The sequence below is a fragment of the Pezoporus flaviventris genome, unplaced genomic scaffold, assembly GCF_033815535.1.
Source record: "Pezoporus flaviventris isolate CSIRO_AGI_PZ_B2104156 unplaced genomic scaffold, CSIRO_AGI_Pfla_v1 ptg000063l, whole genome shotgun sequence".
Classification (NCBI taxonomy): Eukaryota; Metazoa; Chordata; class Aves; order Psittaciformes; family Psittacidae; genus Pezoporus; species Pezoporus flaviventris.
In genome coordinates, this window is record NW_026892611.1 from 8765916 (window position 1) to 8783201 (window position 17286).

At 61.7% G+C, this 17286-nt stretch overlaps 2 protein-coding genes across 4 annotated transcripts; one reads left to right on the top strand and one right to left on the bottom strand.

Annotated features, from left to right (window-relative positions):
- The first annotated feature begins 1798 nt into the window (after positions 1-1798).
- On the top strand, positions 1799-7519 carry GAS2L2 (growth arrest specific 2 like 2). Its single transcript, XM_061469856.1, has 7 exons — positions 1799-2699; positions 2801-3170; positions 3761-3999; positions 4724-4831; positions 5373-5469; positions 5794-6046; positions 6222-7519. The coding sequence occupies exons 2-7, from the start codon at positions 2813-2815 to the stop codon at positions 7348-7350; spliced, it is 2184 nt and encodes a 727-aa protein (XP_061325840.1). The 5' UTR covers positions 1799-2699; positions 2801-2812; the 3' UTR covers positions 7351-7519.
- A 2907-nt stretch (positions 7520-10426) lies between these two features.
- On the bottom strand, positions 10427-16986 carry RASL10B (RAS like family 10 member B). 3 transcript variants are annotated; one of them, XM_061470459.1, is made up of 4 exons: positions 16692-16986; positions 13735-14064; positions 11448-11492; positions 10427-11007 (listed from the first exon to the last, which is right to left on the bottom strand). In XM_061470459.1, the coding sequence occupies exons 2-4, from the start codon at positions 13948-13950 to the stop codon at positions 10567-10569; spliced, it is 702 nt and encodes a 233-aa protein (XP_061326443.1). In that variant the 5' UTR covers positions 13951-14064; positions 16692-16986; the 3' UTR covers positions 10427-10566. The 3 variants fall into 3 exon arrangements, with proteins under 3 accessions (XP_061326443.1, XP_061326442.1, XP_061326444.1); XM_061470458.1 differs by lacking the exon at positions 16692-16986 and adding an exon at positions 15923-16529; XM_061470460.1 differs by lacking the exon at positions 16692-16986 and adding an exon at positions 15923-16464 and having other exon boundaries at positions 10602-11007; positions 11448-11572.
- Positions 16987-17286: the final 300 nt, after the last annotated feature.

A 17286-nucleotide genomic window follows, 5' to 3' on the forward strand; every position in this document is an offset into this window, starting at 1 on the left:
GTTTTGGTGTAAGAGCCTCTATGAGGAAGGGAGGGCTGAGCTGCTGACTATGGCACTCGCAGGCAGCAGGAGCACTGCAGCCAGGCTTTATGATGGGTGGGTTCTCAGGTGGCTAATAAGGGCTGTGCTGAGCTGGCAGCTTTTCTTGTGCGCAAAGTGTCCTCCATCTGCAGCAGACAGGATCAACCTGCCTTTGAGTCCTGCGCCACAGTTGGATGTGAATAACTGGCACAGCACTGGCGGAGGAGGACAGACGGACGTGTCCGTGCACGCTTGCGAGGACAGCTCGGCTGCACCAGTCCTCATTCCTTTCCCAAAGCAGGTTCTCCACCTGGAAACGCTGCTGGCTCCTGCGCACTGAGTCACCGGTCCCGTCTGCAAAGGGCCATTGTCTCCCATAGGAGATGACTCTCTCTGGTGGGGGAGTGTCAGGCCCCCAGGGCTTGAATTCAGTGTCGCCGATCATTGGTGCTGAGCAGGTGCTGAGCTTCATGATGTGCTTTGATTCGAGGGATTTAGGGATTTTCACCGTGCTGGGCTGACGGTTCACTGATGGCTCGCCCAGGACTCAGTCCCAGCACTGGGTGCCCTGCTTTGGCTGTGTTATGGTGCTGTGCTGGGGTGCTGAGCTCGGGGGCCATGTCAGCATCCCCTCCCAGTGCCAGCATCCTCTGCTTGCCCTCTCCCACCCTGGACCTTCCCACAGGGAAGGCAGGAGCTGCCTTGGCCCAGGCAGGGCACTGGGCTGGTGCTTCCTGAGGAATCCTGCTGCTCTCCTGGGTTTGGGGTTTCATTTCCTTCCCTTGCTTGTGCAGTGTTTCCAGAGGCTCTGTGCTGTCAGGATGCCTTGTGGTCACGGGTGATGCTGAGCAATGGGGTGACTGCTGCATCGCCTGAACCCCACAAGGGTGGGGGGACCTGTGGGAGATGGATGTGCATCCTGAGCCGTGCAGTCAGCCCCGCTGGTTGAAACTCCTGCTTCACAAGTGTCCTTTTCTGCTGCTGGGCTCCCTGGCACACGGCAGGCACAGACTTTTCCGGCCTCCGTGCATTCCCGGCCCCTGGAATAGCTGGGATTCTTGCGTTTCCTCCCCCAAAATGACACTGAACAGACAGTTATCTGCAGTGAGCATCCTCCAGGGAGAGGACAGGGCCCTGGACACAGCAAGAAGCCCCCGAGCCCAGGAGAGGCTCCATTTCAGTCCCAAGGTCAAGCACATCCCTGGTGGGTTTGTTTGCACAAGTATCTGGGTGCTGGGCAGCTCTGGGTTAGGGAGGGAGTCTCCGACATTCCCAGCAGTGCCCACTCATCCATGTAGTCATTCTCTTAAAGCCCCAGCTCTTGGGATCACCCCATCCATGGAGGAGCTCGGCTTTTGCCACAGACCTCGCTGGCATGGGCAATTTGGGATGAAGTTTGCAAGGGATCACAGTGCAGACAACCCCCAAAGGTGGGATGCAATCAACGCCCCCCTCATGCTCGTTGTATGGATCTGCTTTTCAGAAGGAGGTTTGGGGGAGAGGACTGATGCGTTTGTGCTGTGATTTGCAGCTCCCACAAAGGGCTGAGCCCTCAGGCAAAGGGAGCTGGTCCTTGCAGGGAGCTGCTCTGGTCCCCAGCCTTTGGGGGTGACAAGACCTGTCTGTCGCCTGCAGCGGGATCAAGGGATCATCGTGAGTTCAAGTATAGGGATTTGCACCCAAACTTGAACAAAACCACCGGCCTTTTTATCAGGAGATGAAAGCAAATGACGGGGTAAGTGAAGATGCTGTGATCAGCCTGGGGGCTGTGGCTGATGGAGGGGGAGCAGAGGGGTCCGGCACTGCTCGGCTCTCAGTCCTTGCTCCATGTCTTGGTGGAAAGCACAGAGCGATCCATGGCAGTGGTGTCTCCATCAGGATCAGCCCCCTCCGAGGCCTCTCTGCCCTGATCCCCACTGCTTTGGGAAGCGCTTGCTTCAGGGTTTGGCTTTCCAGCTCCTGGTGCTGCTGTGCTGCATGGAGCAGACAGGAGGGATGCAGGGGGAACTGGTGTGAGCATCACCCCCATGATGTGATCAGGTCCTCACACTGGACCTGCACTCAGCCTCTGGGCACCCCATCTAGAGAGGAGGGAGCCCTGCCCAGCATCACCCATGCTGGAGGTCCCCTGTTTGGGTTGGCTCCTCGCCACGGTGTGTTTGGGCTTGCACAGCACTCGGTGGCACCTCAGCTGCGTCTGAGCTTCTGAAATGGGTGCAAAGAGTGTGACTGCCTCAGGGCTGTAATTCAGGGTACCAAGCCCTGAAGATGCATCTTGTAGGGCCCTCAGATCCTGGAGGTGGGTGCAAGGGTGGCGTGAAGGGGGAAAATCCCCCCTCTTTTGGTTGTGAGCAACTCGGGATGCTGAGGAGCTGCTCCCTAACCGCCTCCTGCCCCAGATCCAGGGGCCTCTGGGAAAATCCAGCCCTGGGGTGGCTGGGGAAGAAGGAGCAGGAGGAGGAGCAGGTGCTGAAGGGTTAACGGGGAGTGTTTGCAGCCGGTCCCTTGTCACCAAGGAGAAGGGAGCAGCACTTGGGAAGGAAACAAAACACCCACTGCCCAGGAGGGCGATTTCCTTTCCCCACGCTGCGTTACAGCCCTCGGACCCCAGAAGGGCTCCTGACACCACCGGGACAACGGCGTCGCCATCCCGGGTGGCCGAGAGCACGCGGCACCGGGTGAGTGTGGCCGGTGGGGAGGTGGGCTGGGGACACGTCCCCATCACCCGTGTCCACACCACCCATGTCCCCATCACCCTTTCCCTTCCGTCTCCTCCCAGTCTTATGGCAAAATGTGGGGGCCGCCGTGCCCGGCGGTGCGCAGCATCCGTCCCTACCGCTCCAGCGAGCAGTACCTCTATGCCATGAAGGAGGACCTGGCCGAGTGGCTGAAGGAGCTCTATGACCTGGACATCGAGGTGGGCACCTTCGTGGAGGCGCTGGAGACGGGCTCCGTGCTCTGCTCCCACGCCAACAACGTCACCCACGTGGCCGCGGAGTTCTCCCGTGCCTGTCCCGATGCAGCCCAGCACCTCCGCCTGCCCGCTGCCGGTGTCGCCTGTAACGTGGCCGCGCAGCCCGGCACCTTCCAGGCTAGGGACAACGTCTCCAACTTCATCCAGTGGTGCAGGAAGGAGATGGATATCAAAGGTAAGGTGCCAGGCTGAGCATGACTGGGTGCGATTCCCCCATGGCTGCTCCTGGCATCACCCTGTGGGTTTTCCCATACGTCCCACAAAGCCAGTGCCACCCAGCACCATGGGCACACGTCCCAGAGCTGGGATTTCTTGCACAAGCTCCTCCAGGCTTGGCAGCAGGGTGCTGGCACTCGGATGATGTGTTTGCTTGGGTGCTGGAAGGGTGGAATTGGAAAGGATGCATGCTACGGCATGATCCCAAACATCATCCCGTCAGGCGCAGTCCTGGCTCTGAGCAAAGGGTCTCTCACCCTGTCCCCACCATCGGTGCGTGCCTGGGAAAAGCATAGGCATGGAGTGACACAACCTCTGCACACCGGGTTTTGTGGCTTTGGGATGCCATGAGAGAGCCACAGTGATTTCACTTGTGGATGCTCAAGGAGAAGGCTCTTTACCCCAACTCTCATGGGACCATTCCTAGAGGGATGGCTTCAGGGAACAACATCCCTTCGGGTGGATTTTGACTCCACCTGTGCCCCATATTCCCCTTTGTCCCCATCCCCTCGCACCGGCCCTAGCTCAGCCCAGCCTGCCCTGCCCCAGATGTGCTGATGTTCGAGACGGAGGACCTGGTGCTGAGGAAGAATGAGAAGAACTTTGTGCTGTGCCTGCTGGAGCTGGCGCGCCGTGCCGCCCGCTTCGGGATGCGCGCCCCGACCCTAGTGCAGATGGAGCAGGAGATCGAGGAGGAGCTGCGGCAGGAGCTGGACCTGCCACCCACAGACATCCCCCTGCCCCGGGCCCCCCGGAAACCACGGGACCTCCACAACCTCGACCAGATGGTATTGGAGGGGCAGGGAGCGGGATGGGGATGGGGATGGGGATGGGGATGGAGATGGAGATGATGGAGATGGGGATGGGTGGAGACAGAGATGGAGATGGGTGGGGAAGGGTATGGCAATGGAGATAGAGATGGGTGGAGATGGCAATGGAGATGAGTTGGGAAGGGGATGGCGATGGGGATGGAGATGAGTGGAGGTGAAGATGACAACGGAGATGGAAATGGGTGGAGGTGGAGATCGTCACAGAGATGGAGATAGATGGAGATGGAGATGGAAATGGTATGGCGATGGGGATGTAGATGGAGATGGGTGGGGTAGGGGATGGGGATGGGGATGGAGACAGGTGGAGACGGAGATGGAAATGGGTGGGGAAGGGTATGGCAATGGAGATGGAAGTGGGTGGAGGTGGAGATGGCAATGGAGATGGAGAGAGATGGAGATGGAGATGGGGAAGGCCAAGGGGATGGGGATGGAGATGGAGATGGGTGGGGTAGGGGGTGGTGATGGGGATAGGGATGGAGATGGAGATGGGTGGAGATGGAGATGGGTGGGGAAAGGGATGGCAATGGAGAAGGAGATGGGTGGAGGTGGAGATGGAGACAGATGATGGAGATGGAGATGGGGATGGCGATGGGGATAGGGATAGGGATGGAGATGGATGGGGATGTCCACCCCAGGACCTTTCCCAGTGACCACAATGAGGACCTATCCCTGGTGCCTGCAGGTCCAGCACCTAGTGAGCCGCTGTACCTGCCCCGTCCAGTTCCCCATGATCAAGATATCTGAAGGGAAATACCGTGTGGGTGACTCTGACACCCTCATCTTTGTCCGGGTGAGTCTGCTTGGCCCTGAGCTTTTAGGGCCCAGGCACCACGAATCTTACTCTGCTGCCACAAAGCCCCTTCCATAATCCCCCCCCAAAATGGGGTCAATGTGTGGGTTTTGACTGTGATCCCCAATGCTGGGCAGCAGGGAGGCTCAGCCCTGCAGTACACGTTTGCATGGATATAACCACCCATGTGTACAGGGCAAAACCTGCCATTCCAGCCAGAGCCAGGTCTTATCCAGCAGTGGGAACACTGGGATGCTCCATCCCTCCCTGGATCCATCCCAAAGGATGTCATGGTGGAGCGGGGTTTTCCACAAGGCTCCCCACTCTCCTCGGGGTGATGAAATGTGCCCATTGGGATGGCAGCAGGAGCTGAGTCCCCCACCTGCCCCTCTTCAGTGCACAGAGCCAGGGATGAAGCTGTATCCTTTGGGAGACCCGGTGGCACTTAGAGCAAGCCCAGAGCCCCCAAAGCCCTGCTCAGCAGGGTCCCTATAGAGGTGTGGGTCCCAGCGGGTCCCACAGCACACGGCATCCCCTGCAGATCCTGCGGGAGCACGTCATGGTGCGGGTCGGGGGCGGCTGGGACACCCTGGAGCATTACCTGGACAAGCACGACCCGTGCCGCTGCACCTCGCTCTGTGAGTCCCTGCATCCCCAGACCTGCGGCTGGGGTTGGGGGGGTGGGGGGTCCGCCGTGGGTCTGGGTCCCGTTTAACAGAGGGGAAGGCTTCATTCCTGCCCTACCCCGTTGCTTTGCCTGGTTGCGGGGCCTCTCGTTGGCTTCGGTGGCCGCTAGAGGTCACGGCAGACTGATGGATGGAGCCGGTCCCCAAAAAGCCCCTTTGCAGGGAGCATCCCGGAGGGGCCGGATGCTGAGCAGCGGCTGGGGAGGGGGGTGCTGTACCGGGGGGGGGGTGGGTGCACGGGCAGCGGTGCTGAGCCCCGCGTTGTTCTCCCTACAGCTCACAAACAAGCCTTGAAGAGCAGGAGCCCGCAGCAGCAAGTGCAGCACGAGATCAGGCTGTGCCCAGCCGCCAAGGGCCGCGGCCAGCCCCAACCCACCGTGCTGGTCAGCCGCTCGCAGAGCCCCCTGCCCCCTGTCACATGGGGGTCCCGAGTCCCCCCCGGTCCGAGGCCCCCGTCTCCGGAGGGCTCAGGTCACCCAGTGAGTGCCAGCCCCCGCCGGGAGCAGCCCCGGAGGGTTCCTTCGGGCAGGTGAGTGATGCAGGGATGCTTCGTGCCCCAAACCATCCGCTTTGGGCAGTTTTCCTCACATCCCTGCATTCCCTTCCCTCTCCCTTCTGGAGGTGCCCGGCTCCAGGCGGGATGGAATTGGGGGGGGGGGATGCAGCATCTCCCCAGCCCCTCTCTCCCCTCTTTCCCCTTGCAGGACCCGAGAGCCACCAGCTCCCCCTTTGGGACGGCAACCGCCGCCATCCAGGTCACCCGCTCGACCCAGCTCCGCCTGCAGGGTGCCGAGCAGGGCACCCACCCCTTCCCGTGTAGCCCCCAGCGCGCAGGGCAGGGCACTGCATGGGAGCACCCCAGTGAAATCCCCCATGGCACCAGCACGGGGCAGGCCCAGGGCACCCAGCACCCGGCTGGCACCAGCACCCCCGAAACCCACCCAGCAAGGGGGGAAACTGCCTGCGGAGGCAGCCAGGCCGCAGGAAGGGGGGGTCCCTGCTGTGTTGCACCCCCGTGCCCGCAGCCCCATCAAGGTCCGTGCCCCTTCCCCACACCAGGGTGACTCACAGAGCCCGCGGGAAGGGAGATGGGGAGCCCCTGGCCGGGGCCACCCCTTGTCACCCCGAACCCCCTCCAGGCAGCATCCAAAACAGGACAGCAGCGTTAAACCCCCTACCAAAGCCAGCCCAGCCTCCTGCCGGCCCCCCACCCCAGGGTGCAAGGGCTGCGCCCCCCAGCAGTGCCACCCAGCCCCAAGCCCAAGGGCTGGGGATGCTGAGGAGCTGGTGGATGAACCGGGGGGAGCCTGTGGGCCTGCTGTGGGGAGTGAGGGGATGCAGGGATGCCGGGGGCACGCGCAGCCCCCTGGCTATGACAAGGTAGTGGAGGAGCTCTCCCGTGGGCACCAACCCCTGCGCCCTGCGGGGAGCTGGGTCCCCAGCATGGTCCCACAAGCTGACCCACAGCCCACTGTGCCCCCGGATGAGGGGCAGGCAGAGGGGTCAGCAAAGGGGGCCCAGACCCCGCGGGCAGCCAGGGCCGGCAGCGTCCCCAAGCCCCGGCGGTGCCTGAAGAAGCCTGAACGCGTGCCCTCCATCTACAAGCTGAAGCTGCGGCCCAAGGTGCGTCCCCGGCGGGACCACAGGCCAGGCAAGCGGCCCTCGCGCATCCCCACCCCAATGGGGCAGCGGCCGCAAGTCCCCCGGGGTCAGCATCGCCCCACGGGGCTCCCCCGGCACCCCCAGCCCAGCAGCACCCATCCCATGGCCAAGCCATCACTGGCTGACAGCGGTGCCTGGCTGACCGAGGATGATGAGGAGGCGTGGGTCTGACCCCCAGGTTTCAGCAGGGTTGGACCCTACACTTGTCCTAAGTGATGCTGGAGCTGGAGCTGTGGTACCCAGGGTTGGTGTGGGAAGGATGGATTTGCTCCCAGGACGCCCAAGGGGTCCCCCCATTGCTTTTTGGAGCTGCAGCCTCTCCTTCCCCATGGAGTTGGTTGTGGACCACCCTAATTCTCCTCCTCAGCAGGCGCTCTTGTGCCGGTTTTGGGTGGAAAAATCCAGCCCCAGGTTGAGAGAATGGGGTGCTTTCTGCAGGGAAGAGGGGTGCAGCTGGCCCCACAAAGTGGGGACACCTCGCACTCAGCACCCAGACGCACAGACCATCTCATACCTCAGTCTTCCCCATCTGTACAACAGGATTAACAACCCTCTTACAGCACCAAGAGCCTTAAAGACTGGAGGGAGGGGGTTCAGAGGAGTGACCCTTGCTGAGCCCCGTGGGCTTCTTTATGGTGGGAGACCCAGGGGGGCGGTGGTGATGGTCACTGTGGTGGCTGTCACCCAGGGTCATCGCCTGCAGCCATGGACCCGTCCGTGTTTGTGCAATAGAGACATACCAAAGCTCTTCTGTTCCAGCATCTTTTCCATACGGATGGGGAGGGACAGAGGATGATCCTGATGGGGGGTCATGGCGAAGGGAATTCCCGCTGTGGGTCTGTGCGTGCACAGCAAACATCCCTCTGAGAGCCCCATGGGGGCCAGAAGAACCCCATGTTCCGAGAGAGGAATAAGCCAGACCCACACCCCTGCAGAGGAGCAGCAAAGGAGAGCGCCGGGGTCCTGGGGGTGCCAAAACTGGTGGCAAAACTGCTCCTTTGGCAAGGGAGAGACCAGTTCCCCCTCCCTGGCCCATTGCCCCTCGTACGAGAGCTGCGACAGCGGAACCTGGTGGCACGGGCAAAGAGCAGCGAGGCGGGTACGGAACAAGGGGACAGACCTGATTTTTAATTCCATTTCAAACGAGGGAGTGCAGGGCGTCACAGGCGGTGCAGACACCTCGGGGAGCTCCAACAAGAGGTCCATGGGGAAAAGGAAAGCCAAGTCCAGGCAACTGGGACACTCACGGGGGCAGGAGGAGGAGGAGGAGAGAGAAGCATCCTTGCTGGGCTGGACCGAGCCCAGGCACCACGCGCACCCATCACCACCCTGGGGACATCCTCAGCCTCTGCCGGGCTCAGGAGCAGGTTGGTTCAAGCAGGACCAGGGTGGCTTTGTGTTGAAGGGCAAGGAGCAGGGTTCTTGCAGCTGCTGCTCTGATCCCTGCCAGCCTGGGATGCTCCAGACCTCCCAGCCCTGCTTTCCCTGTGGGTACCCCCACATACTCCCTCCTCCTGGGAAAGGAGCTCTTTGTAGCCCTCTTTATCTCGGGAGCTGGGAAATGCTGTCAGAGCAGTGAGTTATTATTACTAATATAACTTTGTCTATAAAGTGCAATAGAATATAACAATTATATTTATAACTTTTTCTTTTTCTTTCTTTTTCTCCAAAATACTAAACAGATGCTATAAAAACCGGTAACTAATTGTGCTATAAACTGCAGGCTACAGGGTTATAACAAACAATGTATTGGTTTAGTCGTTGATATGTGTACATCGGAGCACTTTAGAAATGCTTTATTATTAGCATTTACCAAGGAGTTTCCTTCTCAAACAATTTGGAGGGGTAAAGCCAACCAGAGACCGGTAACGTGGACTCACACGTGTCCATAAATCCTGATGGGATGAGGTCAGGGCCATGAGGAAGCCCGGTCAGTTTGCCATGAAGGCGAGGGATGGGGATGGGTGCCACTGCCTGCCTCCGAGCAGCTGTGTTCCTCCATCACCTTTTCTCTTGGTTTTCCCTTATTTTACCATTTTGGAGCAAGGGGAATGGGGTTTGGGTGCCGGGGGTGGGAAAGAGGAGCAGGGTGACCCCAAACCCCCCAGCATTGGGCTGCAGGGCAGCTCATGGGGTATGAAATGCACTGAGTGGAAAGTGCCCCCCAGAGCACAGCGGTGCTGCTGTGGGATGGAAACCTGGAGTGGGGGAAGAGATGGAGCCAGAGCGCTGCGGAACACCTGCATCGCCTTTGTCACACCAGAAACCACTGACATGGATCACATCCATGGATCACATCCTGCTTTGGGAGGTGGGGATGCACTTCCCCATGTCCCAAAGGGAGCCAGAGAAGGAGGCACCACAACACCTCACCAGCACATCCTCCCAGCACCATTTCCTAACAGGAGCTGCCCTTGGCACCAGAAGACAAGGATGAGCTTCAATCTGGTGTAGAACAAGCTGGAAGATTAAAACCTAATAACGAGGCCTCCATTTCCTATTAGGGATAGACAGGGAAAAAAAAAAAGGAACGCAACTGGAAATCAAAGTCCAGGTCCCTATTGCTTTGGGGGATGCCTTCGCACCGCTGCCATCGCACATGGATGGAGGCGAGCATCCCGATGGGAAAGCCGGTGTGGGGTGATGGAGTGAGGGGCTGCCCTGGGGACACCGGGGGGCGGTTGGATCCCGCTGAGCCCGGGACACGAGGTAGCGGAGGGGTGACCTGCCCGGCAAGCAGCATTCCGGGGTTATTTGGTGTTCCACAGGCCGTGGGGAGGAGGAGCCTTCCTTGGCTGAACGGGGGCAGAAGGGGGACTCAAGGCCCTGGGGAAGCAGCACGCAGCACCCATGGGATGTAAGGGGCAGGATGGGGGCTGTAGTTTAGCGTTTTCCTCCCCCCCCCCCCCCTTTCTTGCTTTCATCCAGAAATTCCACCTGGAAATGTGACCCAACCGAGCCAAAAGAGAGCCCCTCTGACCCGGCCTCTTGCTGGAGGCTGCTCTGCCCTTAGGAGAGGAACCCCAGTTCTGAAGGGGGGACTCCCAGCTCCACTGTGCCGCAGGGATGGAGCCACGCTGGGACACAGGCACCGGGCAGTTCCCTTCCAGGAGGCAGGTGGTGGCAGGCAGCAGATGCCAGGGAAGGATGGACCCAACAGCCAACCTGTGGGTACCACCTGAGGCATCTCCTTTCCCTCCCCCAGTGCCATACAGCATGTCAGGCACCGCAGAGATACAAACCAGGACAGCTTTGACCCCGAGCGCCGGAGGCTTGGGGAGGGCTCAGTTTAACCACGGTCCTCCCTCACCCCTTGCTCTCTCCAGGCATCCCGGCCACCCTCCTGCCCATGGCATCACCCTGTCCAAGGTGCACTGTCCCCATATGTCACCGCAGGGTACCAGCGCTGGCGGGGCAGCAAACCCCGAGGTGCCTCCAGCACCGCTTCCACCACAACATCACCCCCATCGAGCGGTGACACCGGGGGAGCCGCGGTCCCCAAGGATGGGTGGCCACAATGGCACGGCCAGAGGGGTCCATGGGGGCCGGGGGGGGGCTCACATGATGGTGCATCGGTTCCTGCGCAGGGCGCCCTGGAAGCGGATGGTGGTGTGGACGTGCTTGCAGCGGGCGCAGCCCACGCTCTTGAGCAGCTCGCTGAAGAGCAGCAGGATGTGCCAGTTGTACTTGGCCGAGCACTCGATGTAGCCGCACTTCCACGTCTTCTTCACCAGGTTGGAGACGTTCCAGCGCGGGATCACCCGGCCCCGCTGCAGGTCCCGCTTGTTGCCCACGATGATGATGGGTGTCTCCGATGTGCCGATGACCCTGCGGAGAGAGCACAGAAAGGGGACAGGGCACAGCGTGATGATGGGCCCGCAGACCCCAACCCATCCCAAACCAGCTCTTGGCTTTGGCTTGGCAAGAGGGATGCGATTCCTCTTGCCTCGTCCCTCTTCGTGGCCAGCCCTGCATTGTGTCAGACCCAGTTGCTTTCTGCCCTCACCCACAGGTGATACCCGCCCGGGGTCGTAGAATCCCAGCCTGGTTTGGGTTGGAAGGGACCTTAAAGCTCATCCAGGTCCATGGGCAGGGACACCTTCCACTAGACCAGGTTGCTCCAAGCCTCATCCAGCTCCTTCTGCCCTCAGGTCCAGTTTTGCTTCAGGGCTCCCAGCCCCGCAGAGGGGCTTTGTCCCAGTCTGCAGTATCACATCCCCAGTGCCTAGAGCAGGGAAGCACTGCGCTGCGGGGGGATGCATCCCTACCTCGTCTCCAGGATCTGCTGGCGGATGGTTTTGATGTACTCGAAGCTGTCAAAGCAACAGATGTCATAGACCAGGATGTAGGCATGGACGCTCCGGAGCCCCCTGCAACACACGTCCGCCCACTCCTGCAAGGTGCAGAGAGGGATCAATCCTGGCTCGGCCCCGGCGCCGTGCCTGGGAGATGCCCCACACTGGGTGCCTGCTCTCCAGCACCCATCTCACCTCTGCTCTGCCCTCACCCATCCCTGCGACGCTGCATCTGCCCCCCACAGCCCTTCAGCCACCCCATCTCCAGAGATCCCTTCTTCCCCTCAGTAATCCATAGGAGAACAAATGGGATTTGCAGCCCTAATTCCTCTCTTGAGCAAGGATCGATGCCCACTGGTCCAGGGGTGAGCTGGGAGCGGGGCTGAATGCACCCCTTGCCCCGGATGTAAAAGCTTCATCCTCCAAAGCTGTAGTTAAGCAGGGATGCACCCTGGCTTGCAGGCAGGGCAGGCGAGGAGGATGCTGAGGATGCATCCCCATCCCTGTGGGTCAGAGGGGGAAGGTGACAGCAGGGCTCTTTGGAGGGGATATGGGGACAGGAGAGGAGCAGTGGCTGCTGTGGGGTCTGTGGGACTGGGAGCCGGGGCAGAGGCAGCAGGGGTGGCCTCTCCACAGCCCCAGTGTGGAGCTGTAAGGAATACACTTTGTCAGGGAAGCTCTGGGTTTCCAGAAATAGCAGGATTATTTTTTCCATGCTATAGGATCTGTCCCACTTCCAGCCACTTCCCCAGTGCAGCAGAAGTGCCGGGAATGGCAGCCCATGCTGACAGCACCACAAACCCTCCTGAGCACCACTGGAGATGCACCGAGGAGGAAAGGCATCACTTCTCCTGAGCAAACCTCTTTGGTACCATGAATCATCCCTTGCTGGGTTTATCACTGGGATGATGCAAAGCAAGACCTAGGACTGAAGGGAAGTGGGGAGAGGAAAGCTTTGGGCGCAGGCTGGTCTCCATCAATGACTGCAGCAGGGGAAGGAGCTGGGACACCGAGGGCAGGAGGTGCTGTGCAGCTCCTCGGTGTCACAGCGGTGCTGGTGGATGGAGCGGCAGCATCCCTCAGTCCCGGTACACCTGGGAGATCCATAAATTGCAGCTATTCCAGCACTCCGGGGCTGTGATGTCAGGATGGTTTTCCTTGTGTGGGCAGGTGTTCCGGGATGCTCCAGGCTGGAGGAGGGTCCCATGTGGGAGCGGGATATTGGGAAGCCACCAGCAGGGATGCTGCTCCTGGCCACGGAGCCTCCCAGCAAACAGAGCCGTGTATCCCCCACCGCAATCCTTTCCCCTTGGAGCCATCCTTGTGCCCAGCCTCTCTTCCCAGGAAACCTCCATCTGTTCCCACCGGCTGTGTCCTCTCGAGCCCAGCGAGGCAGGGAGTTAACGGAGTGTGGCAGCGTCGCTGCCGTGTCAGTACCTCACCCTTTGCTGTTCCGGGCTGCCTCTCGCACTGACCTTTCATTCCCTGCACACACCGATTAATCCTAAACCTCCTCCTCGCCCCTGGAGCTCCCCTGTCACCTCCCACCTGACAGCACAGGGCAGGAGCACTACAAGGCCCCATAACCCCGTCCCCATGGGGCACTGGAGTGATATCATTACACTGATTAGATACAAGAGAGAGCCCAGCTCCTATGGAGGTGCCCCATTGCCCTCAGCCACGGCTTCTTTCCCCACAGCAGTGGCACAACTTGTGCACTATGGCTTGAGCCTAAAATCCCCTTCTTCCCCATTAAACCCCCTTGAAGCAGCACTGGTGGCAAGGCTTTAGGACCCCATGCAGCCTTTTGGGGCTGTTCTGGAAGCACCTGAGGGGAGCTTGAGGAGGTGCTGGTGGGCTCAGTGCTCAAGAGATGTGGGGAGGTGACAATCACACCAGGAGGGGATGTGCAGCCCTCCTCTACCTGGCACGGGCAGTGCGTGCATCGGGGTCTGGATCTCTAGGAACCCCTGGTTCTGCCCTGAATGCTCTTGGCCGTGCTCCCTTTGCTGGTGCCAGCTCTGACTGGGATCCATCACCCAGCTGGATGGGACCGCGGGCATCGTTAGAGGAGCACCGTCCCTCCCACATTCGCCATCATTTTAGGTGAGAAAGCCTTAAAAGCCACATTATCCCAACCAAGAGCCACGAGGACGCGGTCCCTCACACCAGCAAGCGCAGGGAGAAGCATCCCCTGAAAGAGAAGGCCCCGGGATCCCCCTTAGAGAGATCAACCCCAGCGCAGAGGCCCCGGCCCTACCTGCAGGGTGTTGACGGGGAAGGCGGTGATGGGGGGGAAGTCCATGATCTGCAGGTCGTGGACGTGGCCGTTCATGACGACGGCGGGCAGGTAGACGCGCCGGGCCGTGGTGGGCACGCAGACCTCGCTGAACTCGTTGTAGAGGAACTGCCGCACTATGGCACTCTTGCCCACGCCCTGCGCTCCCAGCACGGCGATCTTGACCGTTGCCACCATGCCGCCGCCGCTGCCGCGAGCCGGCTGCTGCCCTGCTGCTGCCCCTGCGGTGCCGAGGCTGCATATTCCCACGCAGGGGGCCTCAGCCCCATTCAGGATGCATTTCCCCTGTCACTGCCAGGCCAAGGAGGACACGGTCAGATCCCAAAGGCACAACTGCAGGGGATGAGTTTCCCATGGGAAAGGGTTGAGCTGTCCTCGGGGAGCAGGAGCGTCCCCCAGGGCTTTGGAGCTGCAGTGTCCCCCCCTCGGGGGCTCCCACCCTGCAGAGCCAAGGATCTGGGTGAACTCCATGCCAGGAAGGAGCTCCATTATTCAACCCTTTTGGTACCAGAGCAAGAAAACCTCTAGGAAAGGGTCTGCGTGGCTCAGGGTTTGCAGCACTGGGGGGCTCATCCCACAGCATCCATGGGGACCCTCACTGGCTGCTCCATCCCAGTGCTGCCCCAAGCCAGGGAATCCATCTTCGTTCCGCTTGGACAGCTGGAATTGCCTTTTGCTAGGGCAGGGGGGGGAGATCGCTCTGTGCTGCAACAGCTTTAATGTTTAATTCCAGGCTTTGAGCAGTTTGGCAATTAACTTGATGGAGGCTAATTTCTGAGCCAGCTGACGGGGTGAGCCCATGAGCTGCTGGCGCATGTGTTGAGGCCAGAGAAACCCAGGCCAGGGCAACACAGGCAGGGGGGGACACAGGGTGATGGCCCACACGTAAGGATGAAGGAGCAGAATCAAGGAGCCCAAACACCTACTGGCCCCAGGTTCCCAAGCAGGGGCTATGATGGAAACAATGAGGGTGAGGGGCTGGGTCCCGCTTTTGCTTGCTCCCATCATTAGAAGCGGCTTGTACTTAATCCCAGCACAGATGCTTTCAGCAACGTGTGATGCTCTGGTCCGTTTTCCCTGCAAACCATCCCCAAAGCACAGGGCAGCGGTCCCTGAGCTGGCAGAAAGCAGCAGGCACAAACCACCCTGTCCTGACTGCTTGATGGAGGTATTTGCCCCAGGAGAGCTTGGACGTGGATGCTCTGGTTGCTGGGTGCCGGGATTGCTGGGCTTCCTGTGGTACCCCAAGCTGGGCCATGGCTGCCACCATCCCTCACCCTCCTCACAGCAAGGGCTTGGGGCTGGCAGGGCCTGACCCAGCCCCAGGGCAGCAGCAGGTTTGTGCCCTGGACTGGGTACCACTGCACATGCATGGCACATGGTGCTGGGAACATCCCCTGGGGTGCTGCTGCTGCCCTCGGGGACCCACTCACCCCAGCCCCAGGAGTGGTTCCATAGGGACACTGGGGTGCAGGAGCCCCCACACCGGCCCTGCTGGGGCCTTTCTCCACCCGCAGAAAGCACTGTCATTGCAAGTCCCCGGGGGCCACTCTGCTGCAGGGACAACCCCACAGAACCCCGCTCCAATGCGGGGCTGGAGGGCGATGGAGACACAGCCGAGACCCTCACCCCGGAGCGGGCTGAGCCACCCCAAAAACGCCGGCCCCCTCCGGGCTGGCACCCGGGGGCCACGCATGAGCCAAGCCGGCCCCAGGACGCTTTTGCACCCTACAGCATCGCATCCCGACCCGCCTGCCTCCGTGGGAAGCCGAGGCGCGGAGCAGGGACGCGGTGGGAGCGGGCGCCGAGGGGGAGGCTGCCCCGGGGAGGGGGCCCCGGCCCCGGCGCGACCTTGGGCAAGCGCTGCCCCCCGCAAGCCCTGACCCCGCAGCCGGGGGATGCTCTCCGCGGCGGCAGCGCAGCATCCGCGGCACCGGGGCGCTGGGGCTGGAGGAGCTCGGGGGGTACCGGGGACAAACGCACCCCCCAGGCCGGCGGGGATGGGGAACCGGGGAGCACCGGAGCTCAACTTTCGCTAGGGACCCCCCCCCCCCCTCCGGACCCGGCTCCCCCCCGTCCCCCGGCCCTGCCCAGCGGCAACTTCGCCCCTGTCCCCCCCCGTCCCCGTTCCCGGCGGGTCCCCCCCTACCTGGCAGCGGCGGCTCGGGCCGGCGGCGCCCCGGCGGGCGGCGGAGCCATGCGGCGAGCCCGGAGCGGGGCGGGCGGCCCCGCTGCAGAGCCCCGGCCCGGCCCGGCCCGGCGCGGCGATACCGAGGGGTCGGGCGGCGGCGGGGGAGCCCGGCCGGGGGCACGGGGCGGGAGGTGCCGGCGATGGAGGCAGCGCCCGGGGGGAGGCAGGCACCGCTCAGGCAGGGATGCAGGCGGCGATGCTCGGGAGCGATGCAGGCAGAGCCCGCGGAGGGAAGGGAGGCTCTGCCCAGGCGGGGATGCAGGGGATGCCCGGGGAGCGATGCAGGCGGTGGCCAGGCAGGGAAGGAGGCAGCGCCCGGGAAAGGAGGCAGGGAATGCCCAGACAGAGTCGCAGGAAGCCAGGAGGGACACAGCGGCTTCTCCCGGGGCTCTGGGGAGGTGCCGATGGGAAAAGACCCTCCCATGTCCCCCCTGCAGTGTGCTGGGTGCAACACCCTCAGCCTTGCCCTCGCCGGCGCCAAGCAGTGTCTGTGTCCTCATGCCCGATCCGTGGGACCCCCCAGGGCCAGACTCCTCTGAGGACGGGGGGTAGGACCCCTCCGAGGAGCCTTTCCCTCCTCCGACACCGCTGCTCCTGTGCTCTCAGGCACATCCCCTCATCCCCGATGCGCCAGACCCCTGGGCCGCTGTCCCTGGGTGCTGCCAGTGCCCACCAAGGGAAGGACACTGCTGCTGCAGTTCTGGGACACCCCACACCACGCATTTACCTGCAGGCCGGGTAGTGAGGAAGATGCTGGCCACAGCTCCGGGAGCCTGGTGCAGGCCCTCAGGACACGCTGCCGATGGGCTCCCTGCAGCTCTCTGCTCCTCGAAGCGGCCCCTGAGCCCCGCTGCAGGTCCCCCTGACACCACCAAGCACCAGGGTGTCCCCACGGCTCTGGCTGCGGTCACGGAGGCTTGGCTGAACCCAACACCGGCCACAGCACGGCTGGGCTCCCTCCAGCCTCATCAGCACCGGGAATAACATCACCTCCAGGGGGTCTTCTCCAGGGTGAGGAGGGGAAACACACTGCCGTGCCCTTCCTGGGGGAACAGGGACAGCAGACACAGCCCCAGGGCACAGGGGAACAAGGGCAAACCCCAGGGCAGCCTTTGTGCCACCCTACACCTCAAAGAGAGTCAGAGCCCCTTCGTGCCTCACATTACACCCAGGCTTTTCATTCGGGGCTCATTTCCCCGGGGAGGTGCCTGATGCTCACAGCTAGGGAGGTATTGATGCGTCCCTGGGGGTTATCACCAGCCCTAGATGCTGCTCTGCTTCCCCAGCTCCTCTCTCTGCATCGCCATAAAGCAGCCCGGAGC